The 27,871-nt window shown below is 49.9% G+C and overlaps 2 protein-coding genes across 2 annotated transcripts; one reads left to right on the forward strand and one right to left on the reverse strand.

The window, feature by feature from the left end:
• Positions 1 to 10,545: 10,545 nt before the first annotated feature.
• On the reverse strand, positions 10,546 to 11,357 carry ATP5IF1 (ATP synthase inhibitory factor subunit 1). Its single transcript, XM_054395449.1, has 3 exons — positions 11,265 to 11,357; positions 11,029 to 11,141; positions 10,546 to 10,823 (listed from the first exon to the last, which is right to left on the reverse strand). Exons 1-3 carry the CDS (start codon positions 11,355 to 11,357, stop codon positions 10,685 to 10,687), a joined length of 345 nt encoding a protein of 114 aa, XP_054251424.1. The 3' UTR covers positions 10,546 to 10,684.
• A 365-nt stretch (positions 11,358 to 11,722) lies between these two features.
• Positions 11,723 to 27,603, forward strand: DNAJC8 (DnaJ heat shock protein family (Hsp40) member C8). The gene is made up of 9 exons (XM_054395311.1): positions 11,723 to 11,797; positions 12,832 to 12,933; positions 15,362 to 15,418; positions 17,027 to 17,093; positions 17,904 to 17,998; positions 19,364 to 19,435; positions 22,803 to 22,894; positions 23,756 to 23,831; positions 26,832 to 27,603. Exons 1-9 carry the CDS (start codon positions 11,729 to 11,731, stop codon positions 26,952 to 26,954), a joined length of 753 nt encoding a protein of 250 aa, XP_054251286.1. The 5' UTR covers positions 11,723 to 11,728; the 3' UTR covers positions 26,955 to 27,603.
• Positions 27,604 to 27,871: the final 268 nt, after the last annotated feature.

A 27,871-nucleotide genomic window follows, 5' to 3' on the forward strand; every position in this document is an offset into this window, starting at 1 on the left:
GATGTCCTGACGAGTCATGGGCCCACCGAGCTAAGAACAGCTCACCTCGGTGTTTCCAGTCAAGATCAGGATCAGGATCAGAGTTTGTGTCCACCTGGGAAACTCTTGCAGCTAGATCTGCCTGATGGTTGTGTTGTTGTTCCTCAGTAGCTTTGCTCTTAGGAATGTGAGCATCGATGTGTCTCACTTTCACTGGGATTCTCTCAATGTGAGCAGCAATGTCTTGCCACAGATCTGCAGCCCAGATTGGCTTTCCTTTCCTCTGCCAGCCATTCTTCTTCCAGTCTTTCAGCCAACCCCACAAGGCATTGGCTACCATCCACGAGTCGGTGTAGAGATAAAGCTTTGGCCATCTCTCACGTTCAGCTATGTTAAGAGCTAGCTGGACAGCTTTTACCTCTGCAAATTGACTGGATTCTCCTTCTCCATCTCTCGCTTCTGCAACTCTGCGCGTTGGGCTCCACACTGCAGATTTCCATCTCCGCTTGTTCCCAACAAGACGACAGGAACCGTCTGTGAACAAAGCATATCTCTTTTCATCATCAGACAGATCACTGTAAGGAGGAGCTTCCTCTGCACGAGTTACTCTCTCCTCTGGAGGTTTAGCACAGCTTGTGCCTTCTGGCCAGTTTGTGATCACCTCCACCAAACCAGGCCTTTCGAGATTTCCCATTCGAGCTCTCTGTGTTATCAGAGCCATCCACTTAGACCAGGTAGCATCTGTTGCATGATGTGGTGAAGAACCTTTGCCTTTGAACATCCAATTCAGAACTGGCAATCTAGGAGCTAGAAGAAGTTGTGACTCAGTTCCGATGACTTCAGAAGCAGCTTTCACTCCTTCATAAGCAGCTAAAATCTCTTTCTCTGTTGGAGTGTAGTTTGCCTCTGAGCCTCTGTAGCCACGACCCCAGAAACCAAGAGGACGTCCTCGTGTCTCCCCTGGAGCTCTTTGCCATAAGCACCAGGTTGGACCATTGTCACTCACGGCCGTGTACAGAATGTTCTTAATGTCTGGACCAGTTCGGACAGGTCCCAGACCCATCGCTTGGACTACCTCTCGCTTGATCTGGTCAAAGGCTGCCTGTTGCTCAGGACCCCATTGGAAACTGTTTCTCTTTCGAGTCACATCATAGAGAGGTTTCACAATCTGACTGTATCCAGGAATGTGCAGTCTCCAAAATCCCACTATGCCTAAGAAACGCAGAGTTTCTTTCTTGTTGATGGGATTTGCCATGGTGGAGACTCTGTTTATCACATCCATTGGGATGTGACGGCGACCATCTTGCCACCGCACTCCCAGAAACTGGATTTCTCTGGCAGGTCCTTTCACCTTGTCTCGCTTGATAGCAAAACCAGCTTGCAAGAGAATGTCAAGGATTTTGTTACCTTTCTCGAAGACTTCTTCAGCAGTCTCACCCCAGACAATGATGTCATCGATGAACTGAATGTGTTCTGGAGCTCCACCTTTCTCCAAAGCATCATGGATCACTGCATGGCAGATGGTTGAACTGTGAATCCACCCCTGGGGCAAACGATTGAATGTGTACTGAATGCCTCTCCAGGTGAAAGCAAACTGAGGCTGCATTCCTCTGCTATGGGAATAGAGAAGAAAGCATTAGCAATGTCTATGGTAGCATACCATTTGGCCTGCTTGGATTCCAGCTCATATTGGAGTTCCATCATGTCTGGTACAGCTGCACTCATGGGTGGAGTTACTTCATTCAAGGCACGGAAATCAACTGTCAGACGCCACTCTCCATTCTGCTTTCGCACAGGCCAGATTGGACTGTTGAAAGGTGAATGAGTTTTGCTGATGACCTTCTGACTCTCCAACTGACGAATCAAGTTTTGAATGGGCACCAAAGAGTCACGGTTGGTTCTGTATTGTCTGTGATGCACAGTTTGAGAAGCAACCGGCAGCTTTACATCCTCTATCTCATGTTGTCCCACAACTGCAGATTCATCTGAAAGCTCAGGTCTAATGGACAACTTCAATTTTCCTCCATCAATTTCTACAGTTGCTATTCCAAAAGCCCATTTGTAACCCTTAGGGTCTTTAAAACGCCCTTCTCTCAGAAAGTCAATTCCCAAAATACAAGGTGCATTAGGACCTGTTACAATAGTATGTTTCTTCCACTGCTTCCCAGTTAAACTTATATCAACCTCTATCTTAAACAACTCTTGAGATCCACCAGTGACTCCCTGAATAGTTATAGATTCTCCCCCTTGATAATTTGATGGTATTATGGTGCACTGAGCTCCTGTGTCAACCAAGGCCCTGTACTTCTGAAATTTTGAAGTGCCAGGCCACTGGATGTACACATCCCAATAGATTCTGTTATCTCCATTATCCCTTACCTCCCCCTGGCGGAAGGCAGGGCACCCCTAATGGTGGGGATTACCTCCACATGTACAGCCGGCACAATGTCCAGCACCAGAATTAGGATCACTGTTGGAGCTATCAGAGTTGTTCTGGGAAACTGAGGAAGCGACAGCTACCCTCCTGGTATTGCTACCTCGGGATCTGCCCCTCTGCAGCTCCCGTAACCTCTTGAAAAGATCAGAAGTTGGTTGACCATCCCATCTGTTCATGTTCTCACCAAACTGATCACGCAGAGTTATCCAGATACTGCCACATGATTGCCTCTGCTGTCTGTTTTGGTTTGACCTATTCTGGAATGGCCTCCTTGGAGCACGTCTGTTCCTAACAGCTGAAACTTGTATCCATCTGGAGGAAGAGGAATTAGAATCATCCCCCTTCATCAAGTTGGATATGGAGGTTTTAAGTTCCTCCTTCAGCTCTTTCATGCAATTCTTTATTTCTCCAGACAAAGTTTCAATGGCTGAAACCAAAGAAGTACGTGCAAGACTATCCTCCAATTGCCTCATTTGGTCAGTGAAATGGCCAACAGTAGGAGGTGCTCCACCATAATTTCTTGCCACAATCCTGCTTGCCAGAATAGTGGCATAATTAGGAGGAGCAAGCTTAATGAGCTTTTTGGCAAGGCCTGTTCCAACAGGAATTTCATCAGGATTCAGAGTCTTATGATCTCCATACATTACTTCTCTCACAGCAAACTCTCTCAGACGCTTGATTCCCTCAGCTATTGTGGTCCAAGGCTTAGGGTTCCATGGTAAATCATCTCTGCTGGGGTACCTCAGCGAGACTGCCAGTAGGAGGCGTGCCCACAGAGAAACTTTACCAATGCACTTGCCTAGGTGCCTGTCTATGCCTGTATCCTTTGAGAGCATCCCCAACTGAGAGGCTGACTTGTCGCCTACCACCAATGCTGGGGCTCCCATATCAAAACACCTGGCTAGCCAAGACAGGACTGGCTCATTATCTCCTCTGATGTAATCCTTCCTCACATGTCTAATTTCCTGTCTGGGTGCATTAGCTGACTGTATGTCATCCTCATCATCATCATCATCATCATCCTGAGGTCGCTGTCCCCATAATCCTATTTTAATCCTCCGTTGAATTTCCTTGAGTTCAGAGGCACTACCAGCAGTTGCTAATCTACTAGGGTCTACATCCTGACCTACATCTCCATCATCCATGTGGGGTCTCAAGAGGTCTACCAGAGTTTTAAGGCTAACCCTCTCTTCCTCATCAGAAAGATCTTTCTTAACAGAGGGACCCTGAGTAGAAGGACCCTCATCTCCATCTGCACCATCTCCTGCAGCATCTGCATCTCCTTTACGCTTTCTGGTGATAGTGGCAACCAAATTTACTGGCTTGGTTTTCACATTCACAGCAGAGTTGGAAGAGCAAGTAGCCTTATGTCTTTCTTGATACAGTGCTATCAGTAGCCATATGATTATTCCAAGAAGCAACAAATTTAAGATTAAGGCTAGTACAAGATATCTAGGGTACCACTGGTTACAAAGACCCTCTGTAGTTGTAAGAGGAGTAACAAACTCATATGTGTCTGCTAGCAGATCCATAGTTGAGTTACCATAGCTTCTTAGCCCAATAAGACCATAACAGAATTCACCAACATTCAGTAACTTGTTCTTAACCCAAAGGAACGACTTATATGCCACATATCTCACAATCTTGTCTATCATGCAAGAAATGGCCCATCTGTAAACAATCACACCGATAATAGATGAAATAAAATTACTCAAAATCCAAAACAGCTTCATTTTGCTTCCTAATCTGAGCAGAAATAAATCAAACAAGCAATCGAGCCCCGAGTTGGAGCGCCAAAAATAAAAAGTGTGTCGGTGTGAGCTGAAATTCCGCCCCCCACCAACAATAACCAGGCTAGCTCAGTCTGGAAGCAAATGAAAAGCTGTATTTACAAGCAGAGTCTAAAATCTACAATGAAATGCAATGAATATGTACAAATATACAAAATTCACAACATTCACAAATATATACAATCAACAGAAAAAGCACAATCGATCTCCCTTTGCTTCCCCCCAAGGGGACCCTCCCAAAGGGGCCTCCCTCTCCCAGGAGCTTCCCCCCCAGACCCCCCTGGACAGAGAAGCAGAGTTAGTTAAGCAGAAAGTTGTTAACTTAGCTGCCAAGGTCAGTGTGTTATCTTCAGCCAGAAGAGAAGAAGAAACAGCAGCCAGACAGCCCAGCAACTGCCCCCACTGCCGAACGCAGAATGTGCCGAGTGCCTACTTTGTTTTGGGTAATAGTTCTTAAACATTTCTATCTATCCAATGGAAGTGTTTAGAACAATCGTTATTTTGCTTTCTTACACCCAATAGTGACTTATTTACATTCTTTCACTTTCTCTGTTTTGAACTTTGCAAGGAAAAATTAAAAAGACAGTTTCAAACCATCACAGGTGTCCCTACCCATGGCAGGGGAGTTGGAACTGGATGATCCTTGAGGTCCCTTTCAGCCCTGACAATTCTATGATTCTGTGAACTGCAACTGCTCCCAAAATTGCCCCTGGTAAAGAGTTGGTACTAGATAAGGATGGGTGAAGTGATTGTGATTTCTGGAGATAAGTCCAGGAGAGAAGTCTTTTGGTAGGCAGAGATTTGTATTTCAAGGAAATGAAACAAGGAACATCCTATTAACTAAGAATGGCTGAATGTCACCTGCACTAAACTAGAGCAGACTGGTTGTAAAGATAGGTTATTGGGATTCCCTGAAGAGGAGGTCAGTGGGTAGAATATAGTAGAGAAACCTCCAGGAGAACAAATTTAACAGACACTATCAAAGTCATTAAGGTTCACAGCCCTGTGGAATCCCTTCTAGGTGGATGGCTGCAAAATAAATTACTATGCCAGCTGGATAAAAATAGAGGCCTCTACCATTTAGCAAAGTTAATTTCAAGAGGTGAGATGAGACTGCTCCCCAACTGCCTTTCCCCTCAATGCTTGCCACATCTGCTTGCTAGGGATTTTGGTACTTTGGGACTCCACAAGCCATTCAGTTTGTTAACCTAGCCAAAGATTCACCAGGCTCAGAACAAAAATAGTGAAGCAGCAGGCTGAGTGGCTTCCCCCAGGAGTCCAACACACCTGGGAGTAAAAGGGAGGAGAACAGGTGCCAGCAGCAGGGAAACCATCCGCTCTGCACAGCAGCATCATTAATCTGTTCAGTTTCTCCAGCAGTAACAGTCTGTGGGTGTGGATTTATGATCGTCATCTGCGTGCCAAACTGCAGCCAAAAGGGACTTCTCTCCCCAGCCCTGCCTGTGCTCCCATTACCACAGCCTGAGGTTCAGGGTGACTGCAAAGTAGGGGATTAACTGGATGTTCCTCTCCAGAACATGAGATGGGTTTGTGAGCATGTGGTAAGGGACCCAGCACCTCTACCAGCATAGGTGCCCTCCTGAAACTTTTGCAAAGTTGGAACATGAGGAAAAACCAATTTCAGAAGGCACTCACAGGCAAGACAGCTCTCTGCTCTGTAGCAAGATCCTGTATCAAATACCTGAGCTACAGGGGACATTAGAGTGCTTGTGGCATGGTAGATGACAGCAGTCTAAGTCACAACACTGAGTCTCACAGCAAATTCTCCTTTCCCTTACAGGCACTTGGGTGGAAGTTCTGTGGCTGAGCTCATATGGCATAGCTACGACCATTGTTGTGGTGTACAACAATGCAGAGTAAATCCCAAAACATTAAGCCCTTATCTGTTCCCTTCAGAGTATAAAGTTGTCCTAATGTTTATTTCAGCTGTTTCATCGTCCACTGTAACTTTGATGCCAACAAATTGGTCTTCAGTGGGGATATCTCATGTTTGGCTCCACAGCTTTTGGGGGAAAACAAATAACTGATAGATAAATTGGGAAAGAGATTTTTAAAAGGGTAGAAACTAAGCAGGTCAGTAGTCAATTGCTTTGCATGATGTGTTTCCTTCCACCAGCTTTCATACTCCAGGGGGAGACAGCAATATTTTTGTCTCACTTTAGCCAGCCCTGAGTAAAAAGAATGAAGCCCACAGCCAGCTCCTGCGCAACCATCTCCCAGACTGAGCAGAGACAGACAAAGGACCCTTCCAACCCCTAACATCCTGTGAATGAAGCATGTCGCAGTGCACCCTTTCTCTTTGCATTGGGTTTGGCTGGGCTGGAGTTAATTCTCCTCAGAGCATCTTTCTAGAGCTGTGTTTTGCAGTCCTGGAGCTGGGTGTTGATAACAGCAGTGTTTTGGCTACTGCTGAACAAGCATCCAGGCTATGCTTTTCCAACATTCCCCTGCCCCAAGAGTACACTGAGGGGTGGGCAAGATCTTGGGAGAGGACATAGCCAAGCCAGCTGACCAAACTGGCCAAAGGGGTGCTCCATGCCATGTGACATCAGATCAGATGTAAGAACAAAGCAAAAGCAGGCCATGTGGGAGATTGGTCCATGGTGTCTGTCCTCCAGAACAACTGATAGGTGCAGAGCCCTGCCCAGGAGCAACCACCCTGTGCTGATGGGCAGCAGAGATTCACATCTCTGTGCTCTTGCTTCCATGCAGCCTTTGTGCTTATTATGATTATTAAATTGCTTCCATCTTATTACTGGGGTTTGTTATATTTTCCCCTCTCCCATGTCCATCTAAGAAGGAGCAGCTTTGGTGGGCACTTGGCCCCCAGCCAGGGCCAAACCACCACACACCTGCAGGTGACATTTTCATTAACAAGTTTTTAAGGTCATGGACCCTTCAGTAGAGTGACAGCCCTGTCCTGTACTGTGCAGACAAGACACCACTGGCTGCAACATTTCCTGTGCCCAAGGAGAGCAGCTGGCTGGAGATGCACCTGGGACACCTTCAGCCAGTTGTACCCTTGCAAAAGCACCTTCTACAGTAAAGGCTCTGACCTGGCACCTCCTGTTTCAGAGGGGGCAATTCCAGCCACTTCTCCCCCCAGTCCGCATCCACTTCAACACTCTGCAGCAGACTGGGACACAGGTGGCTTTCACCAGCAGTAGAAACAAAGCCTGCTGAGGCTGATTTATGGGCAGGACAGTGCAGGTGCAGAAGGGCTGTTTGCTTGCTACATAGAATCACAGGATCATAGGATGTTGGGGGTTGGAAGGGACCTCCAAAGATCACCGAGTCCAACACCCCTGCTAGAGCAGGGCCATAGAATCCAGCACAGGTCACACAGGAGCACATCAAGACAGGGCTGGAAAGTCTCCAGAGAAGGAGACTCCACAACCCCTCCACCCCTTCTTCCTCTCCTGTCCCTTCTGAACAGCTTGTAGCCATCCCAGTCACAGGATTCATCCCACCAAGTGTCTGTAACTGCCACCATGTCAAAGCTTTCCTCTAGCAGGGCAGCTTCCAGCTCCTCCTGTGTGGCAGTTTAGGCTGGGTGCTCCCTGCCACTGCCACATGAGATACACCTCTGGTGTCCTGGGTGCCCATCCAATAGGGGTGGACACAGGAAGCAGCATATTTCTACCCATGAATCCTGCGCCCATTAAAGCCATCTGCAGAGTCATTATCTTCCTCTTTCTTCCCTCTCTGCCCCTGTGGGAGATGCTCTCTCTCTTATTGGGTAACGGTGGGGGAGTATCTCTCTAGGCCTTTTAGGCCTGACTAGCCCTAATGCCAGGAGGAGAATGGAGGGGGAGCAGTCTCAGACCTGGCCAGCCTGAGACTTGCTTAGCAGTGAGAGGGGGAAGAAAGAGCCCTGGGGGGTTCTGGGTATACCCCCAGGTGGGAGGAGGGAAGGATTGGAAGCCTCTGGGTACTATGTAAGGGCTCTGTATGCTTTGGGATACTCTTTGCCACTATGCTTTGTAGTTTTCTGTAGCTTCACCAATCGCTTTTCCATTTAAACTTTCCATCACTCTCCAATCCGTTTGTGTGTGTCACTCTTTTGTCCCTCTCGGGGCAAAAGATGATCTGTCTGGCCCCAAACCAGGACACTCCTGCTTGCTGCCCATGCTGTGTGCATTGGTGCAGAGAAACTTCAGCCAGGCTGCCAGCCAGGTCACCTTCTGAGAGGGGCACCCCACTGCTCCCCCAAGGTGCTTCATGGGAGCTACTTTCCTGTCTCCTATTAACTCAGAGGGTCCTGGTTCAGCTCTGTCAGACCTTGCCCTTGCTGCAGTGTTCACAGCATGCTTCAGGGCAACAGGTTGGAGGCCCTTACTGTGACCCCATCCTTCCAACCCTGGGTGTCTTCCTGCCATTTGTCACAGACAATTTTGATATTGTCCCCACCTCTCACCTCAAGTGAAACAGCAGACTGAAGGCTGTCCTTAGGCTCATCTCTAGTGCACCTGTGTTTAATCCCCTCCCCTTCAAGCCTAGTTAAAGCCCTTTCAACAAGCCCTGCCAACTCCTGTGCCAGGATCTTTCCCCCACCCCGAGACTCTTGTACTCCATCTGCATCTAGCAGAACTGGTGCCATATAAAGTTCCCCAAGATCAAAACCCCCAAACTTCTGTTGGTGGCACCAGTCTCTGAGCCACTTGTTAATCACTCCTGATTTCCTGTTCCTTTCAGTATCCTTCCTGCCACTAATGGTCACAAGATCATAGGATGTTAGGTTGGAAGGGACCTTCAAAGATCATCAAGTCCAACCCCCCCCTGCCAGAGCAGAACCATAGAATCCAGCACAGGTCACACAGGAACACATCCAGATGGGTCTTGAAAGTCTCCAGAGAAGGAGACTCCACAACCTCTCTGGGGAGCCTGCTCCAGTGCTCTGTGACCCTCACAGTGAAGAAGTTCCTCCTCCTGTTGAGGTGGAACCTCCTGTGCTGTAGTTATATCCACTGCCCCTTGTCCTATCCCAGGGCACAACTGAGCAGAGCCTGTCCCTGTCCCCTCCCTCTTGATCCCCAGCCCTCAGCTATTGATAAACATTTATCAAATCCCCTCTCAGTCTTCTCCTCTCCAGCCTAAACAGCCCCAGGGCTCTCAGCCTCTCCTCCCCAGGCAGTGCTCCAGTCCCTTCAGCATCCTTGCAGCCCTCCCTTGGACTCCCTCCAGCAGATCTCTGTCCCTCCTGAACTGGGGAGCCCAGAACTGGATGAAATACTCCAGGTGAGGTCTCACCAGGGCAGAGTAGAGGGGAAAAGAACCTCCCTGGATCTGCTGGACACACTCTTAATGCACCCCAGGACCCCCTTGGCCTTCTTGGCCACCAGGGCACATTGCTGTCCCATGCAGAACTTGTTGTCCACCAGCACTCCCAGGTCCTTCTCCACAGGGCTGCTCTCCAGCAGATCCCCTCCCAACCTGTACTGCTGCAGTTTATTCTTCTCAGCTCTCAGTCTGTCCAAATCTCTGAATGGCCTCACAGCCTTCAGGTGTCTCAGCCAAGCCTCCCAGTTTGGTATCATCAGCAAACTTACTGAGAAGACTCTGTCTGCTATGCCCTCATCAATGTCATTGATGAAGATGTTGAACAGGACTGGACCCAGCACTGATCCCTGGTTACAGCTCTCCTTGTGGACTTGGCACCATAGACCACCACTCGTTGAACTCTATTTTCGTGCCAGAGCTTAGTGCTTTAAGGCCACACAATTTCGTTATGTCTCTTGCCATGTTTTGCAACACATTTCTTGTATTAAAGTTGCAAAAGTGACTGAACTTACATAAAATGAATCTTAATCCATTCTTCTTGGGAAAAGGACTTAGATAAGAAAGCTCAAGATTTAGAGACATTCACCATGGGGCACTTAAAGTCTTTGCAGAAAAGAACATCCCTGCAGAAGTCAGTTCTCAGCTGTATTACACCAGAACTTGTACCACCACAAGTGAAATCAGAATGATTCTTAGAACCAGATTCAGGATAGTATTTAGTGCCATAAACTGAGAGAAAAGTACTAAGTGTAGCAAAAGATCCTTAATTTTCATAGTGGAGAGCCATGCCTCTCCCCCAATAGCACAGCAACAATCTTTTTTGGTCTGAATCCACACAGGTACCATTTTTGCCCCAACTTTACTTGCAGCTTTAACTATGTGCACAGTAGGTACGTGCAGTCATTTCATTAAATGGACCTAAAGAAAAGAATGCAGTTCTGTACAGGACTGCCCTACACAAGGGCATATCCTTATTTTGGAAGAACAGTGTTGTTTAAAAACGAACAGTGCACATTTTTGTGTTTCATGAAGCAGTTAGTGACCAGAAGAGAGAGACCGAGTAGTTTATTTGACATTGCTGCAGACCACAATACAATTGCATGAATTTGGATTATGGTGGCCAAAGCACACAGTCTTCAATCAGTATTGGCCATGTACATTCAAAAACAGCATCAGCTTAATTATCTTTAAGTTTCTTGATCTTATGCTTATGACGCTCGATTTCTTTCTGCAGACGCTCTATCTCTTTCTGGTGGTGATCAATTTCTTCCTCATGGTGTTTCCGTAAGGCTGAGAGCTGCTCCTTCTCCTTCTCCCTGCAAGAAAGCACGGCGACGGTGCAGCAGCCGCACACCCCAGGCCGGCCGCAACCCTCGAGCACGGGGCTCAGGAGCCGGCGGCTACAAGCAAGGCTGGCAGAGGCCCAGCGACAGGCCACCTTGCCGGGCCCTGTAGTGCTCATCTGGATGGCTGGGGAAAGCTGCCTTTGCAGACACCCGCGACAGGCCGCACGGCGCTCACCTGAAGTACCGCTCCTCCTCGGCCGCCTGCTTCTTCCCGAAGGCGCCCCCGGCCTCGCGGATGGTGCCGCCGCCACCGCCGCCCTTCCCGGCGCCTTTGCCCAGCTCGCCCAGCTGCAAGGAGAGAAGGCGGTGAACGGGGAGAGACTGAAAAGAGGGACAGGACGGACAGGACTGGACTGGACTGGCCAGGCCAGGCCCGGCCCGGCCCGGCCCGCCGCGCTACCCCGCGTCCACCTGATCGGCGCCCGAGCCCGAGCTCCAGCGCTGCTGTTGCACCAAGAGGGCCCCTCGCAAGCCGCCCCGTGCCGCCGCCGCCGCCGCCGCCATGGTTCAGCTGCCCTTGGAACGCCGCGGACGAGACTCACCCCTGCGGCGGGGCCGCGCCCAGCCCGCGCGTCACGGATCGCGCATGCGCAGCCTTCGCTCCCAGGCCACCTCTTCCTTCTGTGGTCCGGGCGGCGCTGGAGGCTCTAAGCCTGCACGGCCCTGGGCCTGCAGGCCGGCGGGCGCTGCCCCGGGCGGAGAGGCGCGGGGAGAGCCGCGCCGGACCGGCGGTCGGGCGCCCGCCTCCACAGTCGGGCCGCGCGGGAAGGGGCGGGGCCTGTTGCTATGGCGCGCGAGGCGGTCACGTGCCGAGGGAGCCGCCGGCCTCAGTGCCTTGCTCACGTGCGCGCGCGCGGCGTCACGTGGTGCAGGCGATGGCGGCGGCGGGGGAGCCCGGGGCGGGGGGAGCCGCGGAGGAGGCTTTTCTCACCTTCTACAGCGAGGTACTGGCACCTCGTCCGCCCTCGCGGCGCCGCCCGCCCGCGCTCCTCGGCTTTTCCTCACAGCGCCGGGGCCAAGCCCGCCTGGGGCCAGCCGCCATGGGAGGATCCTTCCGGGCCCTGAGCCTGGCCTTGGCGCTTCCTGGGGCCGTCCGGGGCTGCTGGCTGGCGGGAGGGAGGGCGGACGAGCGGGGCGGGAGAAGCCGCAGGCGGTGTTGGGCAGGGGACTAGTGAGTGGCCGGGGTGGGCGATCGGCAGGTGCCGGTGGGGCTCAGCTAGGCCTGGGGAGAGCGATGCTCGCTGCCGCTGGCCCCGCGGCGGTTCCCCCCCTCCAGAGAGCTTCTGTTGTGGTTGGGGGAAGCAGCTGAGCGGTCGGCCCCCGTTTCGCCTCCTCGCGTAAATTCGGTGGGAGTTGTGCGTCCCGCGGCCTCTGAGCGCATCCCTCTGCTGTGCTCCATGGCTCGGCCTGTGTGTGGACAGAGAGCCCTGCGGCGGTGCGCGGTCCCGCAGCCGCTCTCAGGCTCTGTTCCTGTGCACGGCTTGGTCTGCCTCGGCCTGTCCGCGCAGCGCCGGTGCCGCGGCGGTGGGTGCGCGTTAGATGAAGGCACACGATTTACTTTATTGTGAAAAACAAAAAGTTATTGGAAGTGAACTAAATGAGCTGTGGTCAGAATGAAGTGGACTTGTAAACTTGTCCCGGGCTTGCTGTGTGGCTGCGATGGCAACGGCAGGTTAGATGATGTGGGTAGGTTTCCAAGGAATCCCCATGATGGTGCTAGAGCAGGAGCAAAGTGAGGGGAACACAGCTGTTGAGCAAGCCATAGGAGAGACAGAAGTGCATTCTAGGGTTTGTTACAGTTAAAATGTAATGTTAAAAATACTGTTAAGCTGTAGAAAAGGCTATAAAATGTGCTTGGTTAAAAGAACTACAGGTATTGTGAATTGCATGGGATGATGCTGCCTGATGCAGTAATTGCCTGCGAGCCAGGTGTAAGCACCTTGTGATGGTCAGTTAACATAGGTCACTTCTTCTTCAGGTAAAGCAAATTGAAAAACGAGACTCTGTTTTAACATCAAAAAACCAGATTGACAGGCTGACTCGACCTGGATCTTCCTACTTCAACCTGAACCCGTTTGAGGTTAGTTCGAATGTTTTATTCTCTCTTCTGAGTTGGTATAACAACTGGCAGATTTACTGCGTATTTATTTCAGTAGAAAGACCAAATGTAAAGGAAGGAAAAAATTCTCCAGGTGTAGATAGCAGCACAGAAGACAGAAGGATGATGTGTATGTACTGCCTCTTTTTCACTGGTTTATGAGAGGCACACTCTATTCTTTTGACACATTGCCCTCATGTAACAGCACTGGAAGGTTTGGCAGAGGAGAGTCAGGTGTTTTCTGAATGCTGCAAGTGGCATGCTCTGCAGGTTCTGTTCTGATCAGCCTTCACTCATCATTCCTAGTTGTGTCTTTTCTTTTGGGTGTTCATCCCACTGACCCTGTTTTGTACATGGAATGGGCAAAGGGCTGTCAGTGCTCACACGAGTGAGCAATCTGAGGAGTCACTGCAAAAATTCCCTTGCACGTTGTCACAGAACCATAGAATGGTCTGGTTTGGAAAGGACGTGCCAAAGCCATCTAGTCCACCCCCCCCTGCACTCAGCAGGGACATCCTCCACTAGATCAGGTTGCCCAGAGCCCTGTTGAGCCTCACCTTCAATATCTCCAGGGATGGGGCCCCAACCACCTCCCTGGGCAACCTATTCCAGTGTTCCACTTACATTGTTTGTAGGTTTGCTGATGACACCAAGTTGTGTGGTACAGCAGACACTCTGGAGGGAAGGGATCCATCCAGAGGGACATGGGCAGGCTGCAGAGCTGGGCCCATGATAACCTCCTGAAGTTCAGCAAGACCAAGGGCAAGGTCCTGCAGCTGGGTTGGGACAATCCCAAGCACTGGTATAGGCTGGGCAGGGACTGGCTTGAGAGCAGCCCTGAAGAAAAGGATTTGGGGGTGCTGGTGGATGAGAAGCTCAACAAGAGCCAGCAGTGAGCACTTGCAGCCCAGAGAGCCAAGCAGAGCCTGGGCTGCAGCAGGAGAAGTGTGGCCAGCAGGGCCAGGGAGGGGATTCTGCCCCTCTGCTCCACTCTGCTGAGACCACACCTGGAGCTCTGTGTCCAGTTCTGGAGCCTCTGTTCCAGGAAGGATCTGGAGGTGCTGGAAGGTGTCCAGAGAAGGGCCACAAGGATGAGCAGAGAGCTAGAGCTGCTCTCCTAAGAAGACAAATTGAGAGAGTTTGGGCTGTTCAGTCTGGAGAAGTCTCCAAGGAGACCTTCTTGTGCCCTTCCAGTATCTGAAGGGGGCTACAAGAAATCTGGGGAAGGACTTTTTAGGGTGTCAGGGAGTGAACTGGGGAGGAATGGAACAAAAGTAGAAGTGGGGAGATTCAGATTGGATGTTAGAAAGAAGCTCTTCATCATGAGGGTAGTGAGACACTGGAACAGGTTGCCCAGGGAGGTGGTGGAAGCCTCATCCCTGTGTGTTTTGAAGGCCAGGCTGGATGTGACTGTGAGTAACCTGCTGTAGTGTGAGGTGTCCCTGCCCATGGCAGGGGGGGTTGGAACTGAATGATCCTTGAAGTCCCTTCCAACCCTGACAATTCTGTGATTCCCACTGCAGTCAGTTCTAAAGTCTTAATGAGTATGAAAGCCTGAAGGCAGTAAATAAAAGAAGCCTTTGTTATATGGGGTTGGCTTTCCTCATGTGTATTTCTCCCTGAGATCGTCATCATCTGCCTTTCTTAAAGCCTTGGGTGCATTTTGTAGTCCTAGTTTAGGGCTGGTCAGACATACCAGTTGGCAGATTCACCTTGACAACACCGAGTTCGCTGAAGATCTTGGTGTACCTGACTTGGAGGGTAAATGAAGAAAGCCAAGGTAGACTGTAGCTTTCCTCCAAGAGTGTTTTGGTTACAGGTTCTCAGTGTCAGACCAGCACGAGTAGGCTCACTTGTTGCTTAGGACTTGTGTTCAGTAAGAACAGACAAGAGCTCCTGAAGTCTGCTACATCCCTAAAGAGCAGTAGGCAAGTGGCTTATTCATGGAATCCAGTCAGTCAGACTCTGCTGTCTTCTTTCATCATGATGGAATGAGTAAATCCACACAAAGCAGTATACTTCCTGCCCAGAGTTCTCACTTACAAATCATCTTACAGTGTCCCAAAGCCACCACATGCTTCTGTTTCTGCCAGACTGAGTGTTGCTACAGGCTTGGTTGAAGGGTTAGACCAGTTGTGGCTGTTTAGCTGTCTGTATGAGAGCTGAGTGTGGAAAGGACACCAGCACAGCCAGAGCAATGTAGTGTGCTGGAAGCAGAACACCCCAAACATGATGTCTCTCTAAACATTTCTGGTTTACTGCATGAAATTTCATGACTTGCAGCAGCTCCCTCGTAGGGAGAGCTTTGTGCCATTGTATGCCAGAGAACCAAGTGTTTAGAGCTTGCTGCCAGGAACCTGAAACATGGGAAGTGTTGTCAAACTAGATCTGCTCTTGTGGTCTCTTTTAGGTACTGCAGATGGATCCTGAAGCCACAGATGAAGAGATAAAGAAAAGATTCCGGCAGGTATTTAGCTTTTGCACTTGAAGCCTCTGGAAGGAAACTAGAAGCTCAGTAGAGATGTGCAGCCGTGCTTGGGAACAAGAAAAATGTTGGCAAAGCTATATCTGGGTAGAGGGAAGAAATGCATAGAACAATCTTTGTCTCAGCAAGAGGAGAGCTGCAGAAGTGTCCTTGCTGCATGCATGGTGTGCTGCTGCTTTGCCTATGCAGTGTGATGGGGCTGCTGCAAACTGATATGCCCAGGTGTAATCAGCTTGATGAGCTTCAGTTCTGAGAAGGTCAGAATTCATCAGAAGGTAAGAGCTGAGAAAGGGTATTTTGCCTCAGACGTCTGGGCTTGGATAAGGGCATTTTCTCTGAGGTTTCTTTAAGAGTTTCAGTGGTCCTTGGTGGTGGTGAACAGCAGCAGCTCTGCTCACTGACTTCTCTGAAGGGCCCTGTGCAGTGCAAAAACCAAGACCCCAGACTTACTCTGCTGACAGATCTGCAGGAGGAATTTGAGTTTGATGAGTGCATGCAGCAAAGAGAGTATTTGGAGGCTGGAGCCTGCCACCTGAACAAGCTGCCAGAGGAACATGCCTGCCAAGTTGGGCTATGGCCTGCTTGTAGGTATGGGAAGCATGAGGATAACCTTTTAGACTCTTGTGGACTTCTCAGTTCTGCAAATCAATGAACTGAGACTGTCTTAGCTTTAGGCTGATGGAATAACAGAGAAATGCTTTTAAGTCAGTGTGATGAAATGGAAAAAAGAGCATGGAGCTGCGTATTGAAGAAATCAAACACCTAAATATGGAACAGGCAGCAGAAGGGAAAAGACTTTGGCTGTAGCAAATCAGAGAGTAAATCAGCAGCATGCTGCTGCTTAGGGCTGGAGGCAGACCTGTTCCTGGGGGCTAGAATGTGCCATCTATAGAGTTTAGGAAAGAATTATTTTGTGTTCTTTGTCACTGATGCCATTTTGGTTGCTTCACTATGACTGATTTTGAACATTGGAGTGGGAAAGATGCAGCTAAACGAGAGACTCCAGAGTCCAGACAGCAGCAGCAAAACCAGAGTGGGCTGGGAGGGAGAAAAAAAGCCACGTGGAGAAAGCTTGAAGGAATTTTCTCTTTCTCTGGCAGAGGAAGGTGTAGGATGTGCTTTCCTGCCCATTTAAGATTACCCTGGTATGATGGGTAGTGATCAGTGTCCTGTCTCTGCTGGAGAGAGCAGAGAGGAAGGAGTTTTAACTTTCGTTAAAGGAGCCTAAGGAAAAGTTACCTCCTGGTTTGATAGTTGAAGAGCCTTAGGGATACTGGAGAATGGTTGAGGAGGATTTTTGTAAATCTGTTTCTTCTTAAGATGAAGGACAGTTGGGTGACCAAGGGGTTGGTGCTTGTCCCAGGCCCTCTAGCTGAAGGGTGTCTCAGGACGCTGGTGTTCCCAGCCAGCCCATTCATTACAGGGCTTATATTTGCTTCAGAAGCACATTTCTACTTACCAGCTGGTGTCTGTTTCCAAAGGAGTGTGCCCCCTGTGGTTCTGTCGTAGATGGTTTCCCTCCCCTCACAAACACCCCTGAAGCACTCCCCTTCCACAGTGGTGTTGACAGCCAGGTCCTCTCTCTCGCAGTTGTCCATATTGGTGCATCCAGACAAGAACCAGGACGATGCAGACAGAGCCCAGAAGGCATTTGAAGGTAATGCTCTCACCTGGTTCTGGGCTGCTGAGTGATCGTAGTCAGACCTCTGTTTCCTGTAGCTGCTTTTCCTGCTGGCTCTGGGGCAGCCCCCGGCAGAATTGCCGCGGGGGAGGGCGAGGCTGGAGTTGTCGCTAGGTGGCAGTCACGGTGCTGGCATTGCCTGCTGGGGACAAACTCGGCCCTGGGCTTTCCATGCTGTTAGCAAGCTGTTTGAGCTGTGATTTGTATTCAGAGACCACACACAGCAGTAGTCCGATGTTCCCTGTGTGCTCTGTGTCACAGTGGGGCATTCTGCACCTTAACCTTACCTCATGCCCCGTACCTTGGCAGCACTGATGCTTTCACAGAATCACACAGAATCAATAAGGTTGGAAAAGACCTCAAGGATCATCAAAGTCCAACCTGTCACCCAAGACCTCATGACCACTAAACCATGGCACCAAGTGCCACGTCCAATCCCCTCTTGAGCACCTCCAGGGATGGTGACTCCACCACCTCCCTGGGCAGCCCATTCCCAGGGCTAACAACTCTCTCTGGAAAGAACTTTCTCCTCACCTCAAGCCTAAACTTCCCCTAGCACAGCTTGAGACTGTGTCCTCTTGTTCTGCTGCTGCTTGCCTCTGAAAAGAGACCAACCCCCTCCTAATCTAATCACTTGCCCATATACATTTAAACCAACAAACAAAACCTAACCAAAAACCCCCCAAATTCAGGAAGCAAAATGTGTGTGATCAGCAGGTTGCAATGCTGTGCTGCCTTGTGGCTCTGCCTGCTGCTGCGATTGATGGTGATGCTCTTTTTTGGTAGCTGTAGATAAAGCATACAAGTTGCTGCTGGATCAGGAGCAGAAGAAGAGGGCCTTGGATGTGATACAAGCAGGAAAAGAATATGTGGAACACACTGTAAGTATGCTATAGCAATGCCCAGAAGTGCAGGTGAGTGGTAGTCAGTCATTCATAACATGCTTTTTGGTTCACCTGCTGCATGTGTAGGTCATTGAAAGGTGAGCTGAGAGCTAATGAAGGTGTGCAGGTAGACTCAGCTCTTCAGCACGTGAGCAGATGTGCTTGATCCAAGACTGATGCTGAGCTCAGTGCAAGACACTTTGGTGAAATTCAGTACTTCACAGAATTAGGTCAGACCACATGATCTGACCTCAATTTTTTTTTTTTTCAAGTTTGTGAATGAATGATGCAGTTGAGTTGTGTGTAGGTGGAGGAAAGTGAGTGGCGACAGCAGGAAACCGAGAAGTTTTGGGGAAAATGACCTACAAGATAAGAAAAGGAGCTTGGATTGTGCTGAGCAAGAAGTTAGTTGAGTTGTGTGGATGGACTACAACACAAGAAGCTCGGGAAAGAAGATGATATGGGGGCACTCAGATACTTTCAATGAGGAACAATTTATGCTCTGCTGGTTGTTGTTAGTCTTTTGAGTATTACAAAACAAACTAAATTTCTGCTGGTCTGGGTGGTGCATGTTAGTGTATCTTAAACAGAAAGCAGCAGAGGGACCGGGTTGAATGAATAGTATCTAACATGGGATTTTTAATTAATACAGTTCAGCTGATAGTGATCTTGTGTGTGTTTATCTAGACTTAGGACCAGAGGTTTTGGTCTGAAATAAAACATTGATCCAAATCAAGAGTTTGCTGTCATCCAGAGTTCTTCCTGCACCATGCTGTAGAATCACGGAATGGGTTGGGTTGGAAGGGACTTCCAAACCTCATCCAATCCAACCTTCTGCACTCAGCAGGGACATCCTCCACTAGATCAGGTTGCCCAGAGCCCTATTGAGCTTCACATTGAATAGCTCCAGGGATGGGGCCTGCACCACCTCCCTGGGCAACCTGTTGCAGTGTTCCAGCAGCCTCCTGGTTCAGAACTTGTTCCTCACATCCAATCTCAATCTGCTCTACTCTCATTTCAAACCATTGTCTCTCTCCTGTCCCTGCAGGCCTTTGGGAACAGTCCCTCTGCAGCCTTCTTGCAGCCCTTCAGGTACTGGAAGGCTACTCTAAGGTCTCCCTGGAGTGTTCTTCAGGCTGAACACTGCCAGCTCCCTCAGCCTGTCCCCATAGCAGAGATTCTCCAGCCCCCTGATCATTTTTGTGGCTCTGCTCTGGCCCTGCTTGATCAGCTCCATTTCCTTCCTGTGCTGAGGGCTCCAGAGCTGGACACAGTACAGAGTAGGACTGCAGAACTGCATGGGTGTAATTTTTTAAGCCCTGTAAAACTTTTTAGGCTCTTATTTTTGTTCTTAATCTTTAGGTGAAAGAAAAAAAGAAGCAGTTGAAGAAGGATGGAAAACCTCCCACTGTAGAAGAGGATGATCCTGAAGTTGTAAGTTATAGTAACTGTTCAGAGGAACTGGGTAGTACAAGGTGTGTTTTGAGGAGTTAAGTGTCAAAACCAGTACTGGATTATATTATAGATTAGTTAGTGTTCTGCATCCTTACTCTTAGAGAGAAATGAGTTCTGGTCACGCTAGAGTACAGTGTGTTGGGTAACAGCTATGCACTTTAGAAAGCAGTTCACCTGTAGTGTAAAGAGTAAATATATCAGAAAATTATGTAGCTCCCAATATCCAGGTCTTTTCTTGGAGCAAGTCTTCCTTGCTTATGCCTCATGCAGTCTTCCTGAATGTTACATTCTGTATGCTGGAGCTGTGGTGTCCTTGCTGCCAGCAGAACATGCTGAGCACCTCTCCAGTGTGCTCTTGGGAGCATGGTAGTGAGCAGTGGCTGGGCTGTGTGCCATGCAGGACCTGAGGACTGCTGTGAGGATTGCTGTGCTGCTCTGCAGCAGTCACTGTCAGTGAAACAGGCAGGACACAGCTGAGCTCTTCCCTGGCTTCTAGCCTGAAACAGCCAAGTGATGTTAGAGGCTTTAGCACCATGGCAGGGGATTGCTAAGCACTGTCTTACTGTTGCTACCTTTTTGCCTTTCCACAACATTATTTTTCCCTCTTGATGTTACCACAGTATCCAACCCCAGACCAGGTTATTTTCCATTCAGAAGTCTCTTGTCCTCCTTTAATGCTGGAGTTTGGTTTAGAATCATAGAATCAACCAGGTTGGAAGAGACCTCCAAGATCATCCAGTCCAACCGATCACCCAGCCCTAAGCAATCAACCAGACCATGGCACTAAGTGCCTCATCCAGTCTCCTCTTGAACGTCTCCAGTGATGGCGACTCCACCACCTCCCTGGGCAGCACATTCCAATGGGCAATCACCCTCTCTGTGAAGAACTTCTTCCTAATATCCAGCCTATCCCTCCCCTGGCACAGCTTGAGACTGTGTCCTCTTGTTCTGGTGCTGGTTGCCTGGGAGAAGAGACGAAACCCCACCTGGCTACAACCTCCCCTCAGGTAGTTGTAGAGAGCAATGAGGTCTCCCCTGAGCGTCCTCTTCTCCAGGCTAAACACCCCCAGCTCCCTCAGCCTCTCCTCACAGGGTTTGTGTTCCAGGCCCCTCACCAGCTTCATTGCCCTTCTCTGGACACGTTCTAGTACCTCAACATCTCTCTTGAATTGAGGAGGCCAGAACTGGACACAGGTGTGGCCTGACCAGAGCTGAGTATAGGGGAAGAATAACCTCCCTTGTCCTGCTGGCTACACCATTCCTGATCCAGGCCAGGATGCCATTCGCTCCCCTGGCCACCTGGGCACACTGCTGGCTCATGTTCAGCCTCCTATCAACCAGCACCCCCAGGTCCCTCTCTCTCTGGCCACTCTCCAGCCACTCTGTTCCCAGCCTGTAGCACTGCTTGGGGTTGTTGTGGCCAAAGTGCAGAACCCTGCACTTAGCCTTGTTAAATCTCATCCCATTGGCCTCTGCCCACCCATTGAGCCTGTCCAGGTCCCTCTGCAGGGCCCTTCTACCCTGCAACAGATCAACTCCTGCTCCTAACTTGGTGTCATCTGCAAACTTACTGATGATGGACTCAGTTCCTTCATCCACATCATCAATAAAGATATTGAACAGGACGGGGCCCAGCACTGATCCCTAGGGGACACCACTGGTGCCTGGCCGCCAACTGGATGTGGCACCATTCACCACCACTCTCTGGGCACCGTTCACCACCACTCTCTGGGCACCGTTCACCACCACTCTCTGGGCACCGTTCACCACCACTCTCTGGGCACCGTTCACCACCACTCTCTGGGCACCATTCACCACCACTCTCTGGGCCCGGGCCTCCAGACAGTTCTTGACCTATTTCAGAGTGAATCTGTCCAAACCGTGAGCTGCCAGCTTTGCCAGGAGCTTCTTGTGGCAGACAGTGTCAAAGGCTTTGCTGAAGTCCAGGCAGACTACATCCACAGCCTTCCCCGCACTCACCAGACAGTAACCTGATCATAAAAGCAGATCAGGTTGGTCAGGCAGGACCTGCCCCTCCTGAATCCATGCTGGCTGGGCCTGATCCCTGAGCATCTTGTAGGTTCTGTGTGATTTCACTCCAGATGACCTGTTCCATAACCTTGCCTGCACTGAGGTCAGGTTGACAGGTCTGGAATTTCCTGGTTCCTCTTTCAGGCCCTTTTTGTGGATGGGCATCACCTTGGCCAGCCTCCAGTCATCAGGGACCTCACCTGTGAGCCAGGACTGCTGATAAATGATGGAGAGTGGCTTGGCCAGCTCATCTGCCAGCTCTCTCAGCACCCTAGGATGGATCCCATCAGGTCCCTTGGACTTGTGAGGATCCAACTGGATCAGCAGGTCCCTTACTGCTTCCTCCTGGATTACAGGGGGAGTATACTGGTCCCCAACTCCAGCTGCCAGATCAGGAAGCCAGTTGTCCTGAAGACAGCCTGTCCCACTATTGCAGACTGAGACAAAGAAGGTGTTAAGTACCTCTGCCTTATCCTCATCTTTTGTTACTATATTCCCCTCCACATCCAATAAGGAGTGGAGGTTGTCCTTGCGTCTTCTTTTGCCATTAATATATTTGTAGAAATATTTTTTATTGTCCTTTATGGCAGTGGCCAGTCTAAGTTCTAAATGGGCTTTTGCCTCTCTAATTTTTTTCCTACAAGACTTAGCAATGTCCTTAAACTCATCCTGGGATACCTCTCCTTGCTCATCCAGTCCGGTTGTCTCCCTCATCGGCTCCTCTTCTGGCACATGGGCACAGACTGTTCCTGTGCCTTCAGGAGTTCTTTCTTGAAGTCAGTACAGCCTTCCTGGACCCCTTTGTTTTTAAGGGCTGTTTCCCAAGGAACTTTGCGAGTTAGTTCCTTGAATAAGCCAAAGTCTGCCCTTTGGAAGTCCATGGTGGAGGTTTTGGTGCTGCTCCTCCTGGTTTCACTGTATATTGAAAACTCAATTATTTCGTTGGAAAGCCAATGCTAGACTTGTGCAACAAATCAAGAAGCTCTGTTGGGAAATCACTGTCTATGCAGTGACCATTTGACCTTTTTTTTGGTCAAATATAACCTTGCAAGATTTAACAGAGGATTAAGAGATCTTGAAATGAACAGTTCTGTTTAGACACAAATGAAAATGAGACCAATATGAGGCTAGTGAGAGTTATTTGCTGGTGTCGGGACCAGAATTTAATCAGCAGTGTTTTCTACCTGTCCATGTGCCTCTGCTACTGCCTGCTGTCAAGGCAGGACAGAGGGGCTTTGTGAGCAGTCTTATGTGAAGCAGAGTTCTCTGACTGTGTTAGTGGGCATTATTTTAAGACTGAATTTGTATTTTACAGTTCAAACAAGCTGTATACAAACAGACAATGAAGCTTTTTGCTGAACTGGAAATCAAGAGAAAAGAAAGAGAAGCAAAAGAAATGCATGAAAGGTATGAGCAGCATTCTGCTTCAGGCTCTTCCTTCTCCCTCAGGCTTCCTCAGAGGAGATAAGAGCCTTGGAAAAGTTCTAAATTGGAACAGACCTCTGGAGATCATCTGGTCCAGCTTCCTGCTGAAAGCAAGGCCTTGGATTAGATTAGCAAGGGTCATGTCAAGCTGACTTCCAGTGATTAGAATCCCTCTTCTATGGGTAACCTGTGGAGTTTGGAGCTCTGTGCTTGAGAACTGCCAACAGGAAGCTTGCCCTGCTGTGTGCACAGTGGGAGCCAGCCTCAGCACTGCAATGTTGTCAAGAATTGATTTTTAAATTCTAATTCAGTGCCAGAAATACCCTGTAGCATTGTGACCAAGAGCTGGTTTAGGTGTTCTGAATGCATTGCTGAGTGCTCCCTGTGGCTGCACCTCGTGCAGGGCCTTTGTGTTGGTCACTAAGGGCAGTCCAGGAGGTGACTGCAGGGCACTACTTCTGATTACAGATTAGGGGAAACCCCTTGATTCTTACCTTGCATCCTCAAGTGCTTATTAACCTCTCAAAATGTGCACTCTCAACTCTTTTAGAGACTTGGCACTACTTGGCCCTAGGTTTTTAAAAGCGTCCAAGTTGTTTTGCTGAGTGAGAGAAGCTGACTCACTGATGCTTGGTGTCAGTCGTGCCAGACCATCTTCTCTGCTCCCTGCTCTTCCAGATCTGAAATCAAATTCTGTCTTATATGTGTGTATTTATCTTTTCTGATAGCACTTTCATCTCTCAGGATAGCAGAAGAGCATTCTGAGGTGTTCTGGAAGTATTTCTGTGTTTCTCTGAAGTAGGTGCTTGTGGGTTCAGAACTTCTCTGTGGCTTCCCTTCCAGGAAGCGGCAGAGGGAAGAGGAAATCGAAGCACAAGAGAAAGCAAAACGAGAGCGAGAATGGCAGAAGAACTTTGAGGTAATCAGCAGCTTAACTTGCAGCATGGCCTCAGCAGTTCTTGCCCATGCTGCAGGGAATGCTTCTAGAGAGTATCTAGAGATTTATTGTCTGCAGGAGTTGTAAGATAATCCAAATGGACACAGTGAAAGACCCTGCAGCAGCGCAGGGGGTGTCCTGCTGTCGGGGGGAAAGCCACTGATGGAGCTTTGGTATCGCTGTCCTGAAAAAGGTCTGATAAACTGAGGTGTGGTGTTCTGGTTTCCAGCTCTGACAGCAGCTCATTCTTGTCCCTAGTCAGAAGTTTGAATTGCTGCTTAGCCCACCTCACTGGTGACCAGTAAAGGTTAATCTGGCAGCTGTTCAGTCGCCCTGGTTGGTACTTTCCAGTCTGACTGCTAGTTCAGGATCCCCATCTCCCATGTAGGTCAGAGGCCTGAGTGGGTCCTTGTCACTTTCACCCTCCCTGTACTCAGGGTTGAGGCCATTAGCAGCAGCTTTTTGGTGGTTGTGCTGCTATGCAAGGGGCCAAACCTGCTACCTGCCAAAATATTTGGTAGAACCTCCAAGTCTGCCCTTGTTACACAGCAGTCTTGTGACATGCAGGGGCAGGGGGCAGGAAGGAGGTCAGCAGTGGTGTGCAGAACCTCAGGACAAGGTGAGCTGGATTGTTCATTTAATCCAAAGCTGGATCTCAGTCTGTGTTCAAGAGGACTTTAAAAAAGAGGGTGTCTGGGAGAGAGGTGCCTGAGCTGGGTTGGCAGCCTGTGGCAAGCAGCCAGCCAGGATGCATCTGGAGGCTCAGCTGGGGAATTTGTGTTCATGTGCTACATAACAGGGATGTGTTGGAGAGCTTCTGCACTGCTGCTGTGGCTTTGTCATGTCATGCTAGAGAGATAGTGAGCATGGCACTGGCCTTGCTGCTGGCAGGAGTTCTGTGTCTTGTGCCAGCATGGCCACAGAAGTTGGGTGTCATTGCTGCAGGGATGTAGTGAAGCAGAGCAGCTGAGGAGATGTGAGCAAGTGCTGCAAGCAGCTCAGGAGGGACCAAACAGGGGAGCTGCAGAACTGCTGGTACTGCAGCTGGCATGTCCTCCACCACTCCTGGCAGCTGAACCTCTGCTCTTGCAGCTGTCTCCTCCAGCCTTGCTGGTGCCCATTGAATCCATTTGAACAGAGTATCAGAGCTTGGTGTTAGTGTCCAGAATGGTCACTGCAGTGCACAAGAATGAGAAACTGCCATTGATGGTGACTGGAGGCAAAAATACCTGAATGCTTGGCTGCTCCTGTGGCTGCTAGTTCAGTGGCTGCCTTCAGAGGCTATCCCAAAGGAAGAGCTGTCTGGCTGCTTCAGATGGTGTTCCAGCTATTAGAAAGACCCCTGAGCTGCTGTCCTACAACTGGGCTTCTGTCTACCAGCAAACTAAGAAACAAGTATAAAACAGAAGCTGCTAGACAGCCTTGTCCCTAGCAAAAGTGTGGTCACAGAATGGCTGAGGCTAGAAGGGACCCCTGCGGTCCGTCTGATCCAACTTCCCTGATCAGGCAGGGCCACCTAGAGCAGCTTCTCTGGGCAACCTGTTCCAGTGCTCAGTTACTCTCAACAGAAATGTGTTTGCAGATGTTCAGGTGAAGCCTCCTGTGTTTCTGTTGGTACCTTTGGCCTCTGGCCTTAGCACTGGACATCAAGAAGAGCCTGGCTCAGTCTTCTTCCCAACATCATTCAGATACTTGTGCACATCGATGAGACCCCCCTTGAGCCTTGTCTTCTCCAGGCTGAACACTGCTCACCCAGCAGCCATGCTTGTGGCCCTTTGTTGGGCTCACTCCAGTATGTCCATGTCTCTCTCTATACTGGGGAGCGCAGAACTGGACACAGCACTCCAGGTGTGGCCTCACCAGTGCTCACCACTGCATCTCCTCCCCTGACCTGCTGACCGCACTTTGCCTAATGCAGCCCAGGACACTGCTGCCCTTTTTTGAAGCAAGGGCACATTGTTGGCTCACAATCAACCTGGTATCCACCAGGACCTCCAGCTGCTCTTCTGCCAAGCTCTTTTCCAGGCAGGTGGCCCCCAGCATGTGCCAGGGGTTGTTCCTTCCCAGGGGCAGGACTTGTCTCCTTGTTGAACTGCATGAGGCTCTCCATGCTCATGTCTCCAGCCTGATGAGGTCCCTCTAGACGGCAGCATGACCCTCTGGCCTGTCAGCTTCTCCTAGTTTTGTGTCCCCTGCAAACTTGCTGAGGGTGTGCTCAGCCCCATCACCAGGTCACTGCTGGTGTTGGCCTCCATCGTGCCATGGTGAAGGAAGGCAGTGAAGCAGGTGCTGTGTGGGCAGGTGGATCTTGAGTGCATGGATCCCATGCTGTGGAGAGGATCGTTCCATACATACTTCTGTCCTACTGTGTGCAACCTTCAGCCTGCAGGGATCATAGGCTGGCTTTGTGGGGAGTCTTTTTGGTTCTGTTTTTTTATAGGAGGGATTTCTGTCACTCTGCAGGTAGGTCAGGGAGAGGAGAAAAGAAGGCACTAGAGACCTGTTCTCACTGTGTCTTGATGGTGAAGCTTGGGGCAAGAAGCATGAGAGAAGAGAGCAGTGTGGTTCCCTTCCCTTTCTGCCTGTGTCCAGGCTGCAGCTCAAGGAGAGCTGCCTCAGGGGTGTGGGACAGAGCAAGGAAATGGCATCTTCTGGGCTGGCAGATTAGTGCCCTCCCCTGAGGATGAGGTTTCTTGTTTCCTTTGCACATCAGAGAATTCAGCACCACTCAGGACTGCGCATCTCAAGCTGGTTGCTCCTGAAACAAGATTAATGCTTGTGCTGGTGTTTGTGAGCTCACTTGTGGTTCCACTGAGCTGTCTGTTGTTGTGGCTCCTCACAGTGTCTGTCTGTCCTGGCTGCCAGGGCGCTCCATGCTAGATAGCTGGGAAATCGCTGCTGTTCTGCTGACACCAGTGTGTGCTGCCTGTGCTCTGATTCTTGCACTTCTTCACTCTGCCATTGCCTCTCTCTCATTCCCAGGAAAGTCGAGATGGTCGTGTGGACAGCTGGAGAAATTTCCAGGCAAATACAAAGGGGAAGAAGGAAAAGAAGAACAGGACCTTCCTGAGACCTCCCAAAGTAAAAATGGAGCAGCGCGAATGATCCTGGCAGCACTGCCCAAGTGCAGCTCCTCACTTCCCTCCCTGCTTTTAAGGACTCATTGGCACCTAGAGTAAGAATTGCTTTTTAGTAGACTCTTTGTTTCCAGTACAATTAATTATTGGTCAAAGTATTTTTTTGTACTCTGTCCATCTGAACTAGGGCCATGGTAGGAACTTGGCCAGGAACCTGCTCCACGTAGAACACTTGGCTTAGGAGGGTCCCCCCTACCCCTGCTGTCCTGTTTGTCTGCTGCCCTGTAACTTGATGTTTTGTACTTCACAAATTGTGCTGTTTCACCACTTCCATTTCTAGTCTGAGAGCTGAACAAAATATTGGGAATGCATCCCTCCCTTCCCAGGCATTGTCTTGCTCAGCAAGTTCAGCTTTGGAAAGGCTGAGCTGACCCTGGGAATCTGCTGCCAGCACTGTGCAGTGCAGCTGACTGCAGCTCCAGTCCTGCAGCTCCTCACTGAACTGAGTGGTGCTTGGAAGAGCTCTTCCCCAAGATCTGATTTCCAAACTAAAATCCCAGCTCTCAGGCTTATACTTCTGTTAATCTCAGACCAGCTGGTCCCTTCCTGCAAAGGAACAATAACCTCTCCTGACAATTAGTTAAGTTGCAATGGTCTGTATGTAAAATAAATTTTTACCCAAGTTACCTTTTTTTTTGGTGGAGTTATTCAAAGGTGCATTTGCAGGGCTGTGGGTTGAGTGCTGCCCACTGAGGTGTGGTTGCTCTTCAGCATGCTTAGGGTCTGCTGGCATCCCAAGGTCTGCTGAGTTGAAGTGGCAGTGCTGCTGGGTGGCTCCTGGGAGGACAGGATTCCTCTGCTCTGCCTGAGGCTGCAGGTGTGCCATGCTGAAAGCTGAGCTGCTGCTGTGCCTTTGGGGAGCCTGGATGGGCTGGGAGGCCTTGG

The sequence above is a fragment of the Indicator indicator genome, chromosome 33 (assembly GCF_027791375.1).
Source record: "Indicator indicator isolate 239-I01 chromosome 33, UM_Iind_1.1, whole genome shotgun sequence".
In the NCBI taxonomy this organism is placed as follows: domain Eukaryota; kingdom Metazoa; phylum Chordata; class Aves; order Piciformes; family Indicatoridae; genus Indicator; species Indicator indicator.

Excerpts from the sequence above, each read along its gene's own strand:
- ATP5IF1 (XM_054395449.1), bottom strand. The coding sequence starts at position 11,357 with ATGGCGGCGGCGGCGGCGGCGGCACGGGGCGGCTTGCGAGGGGCCCTC. Across the intron at positions 11,142-11,264 it reads CGGGCTCGGGCGCCGATCAG|CTGGGCGAGCTGGGCAAAGG; the intron begins GTGGACGCGGGG and ends CTCTCCTTGCAG. Across the intron at positions 10,824-11,028 it reads GAGGAGGAGCGGTACTTCAG|GGAGAAGGAGAAGGAGCAGC; the intron begins GTGAGCGCCGTG and ends GCTTTCTTGCAG.
- DNAJC8 (XM_054395311.1), top strand. The coding sequence starts at position 11,729 with ATGGCGGCGGCGGGGGAGCCCGGGGCGGGGGGAGCCGCGGAGGAGGCT. Across the intron at positions 15,419-17,026 it reads TAAAGAAAAGATTCCGGCAG|TTGTCCATATTGGTGCATCC; the intron begins GTATTTAGCTTT and ends TCTCTCTCGCAG. Across the intron at positions 17,094-17,903 it reads AGCCCAGAAGGCATTTGAAG|CTGTAGATAAAGCATACAAG; the intron begins GTAATGCTCTCA and ends CTTTTTTGGTAG.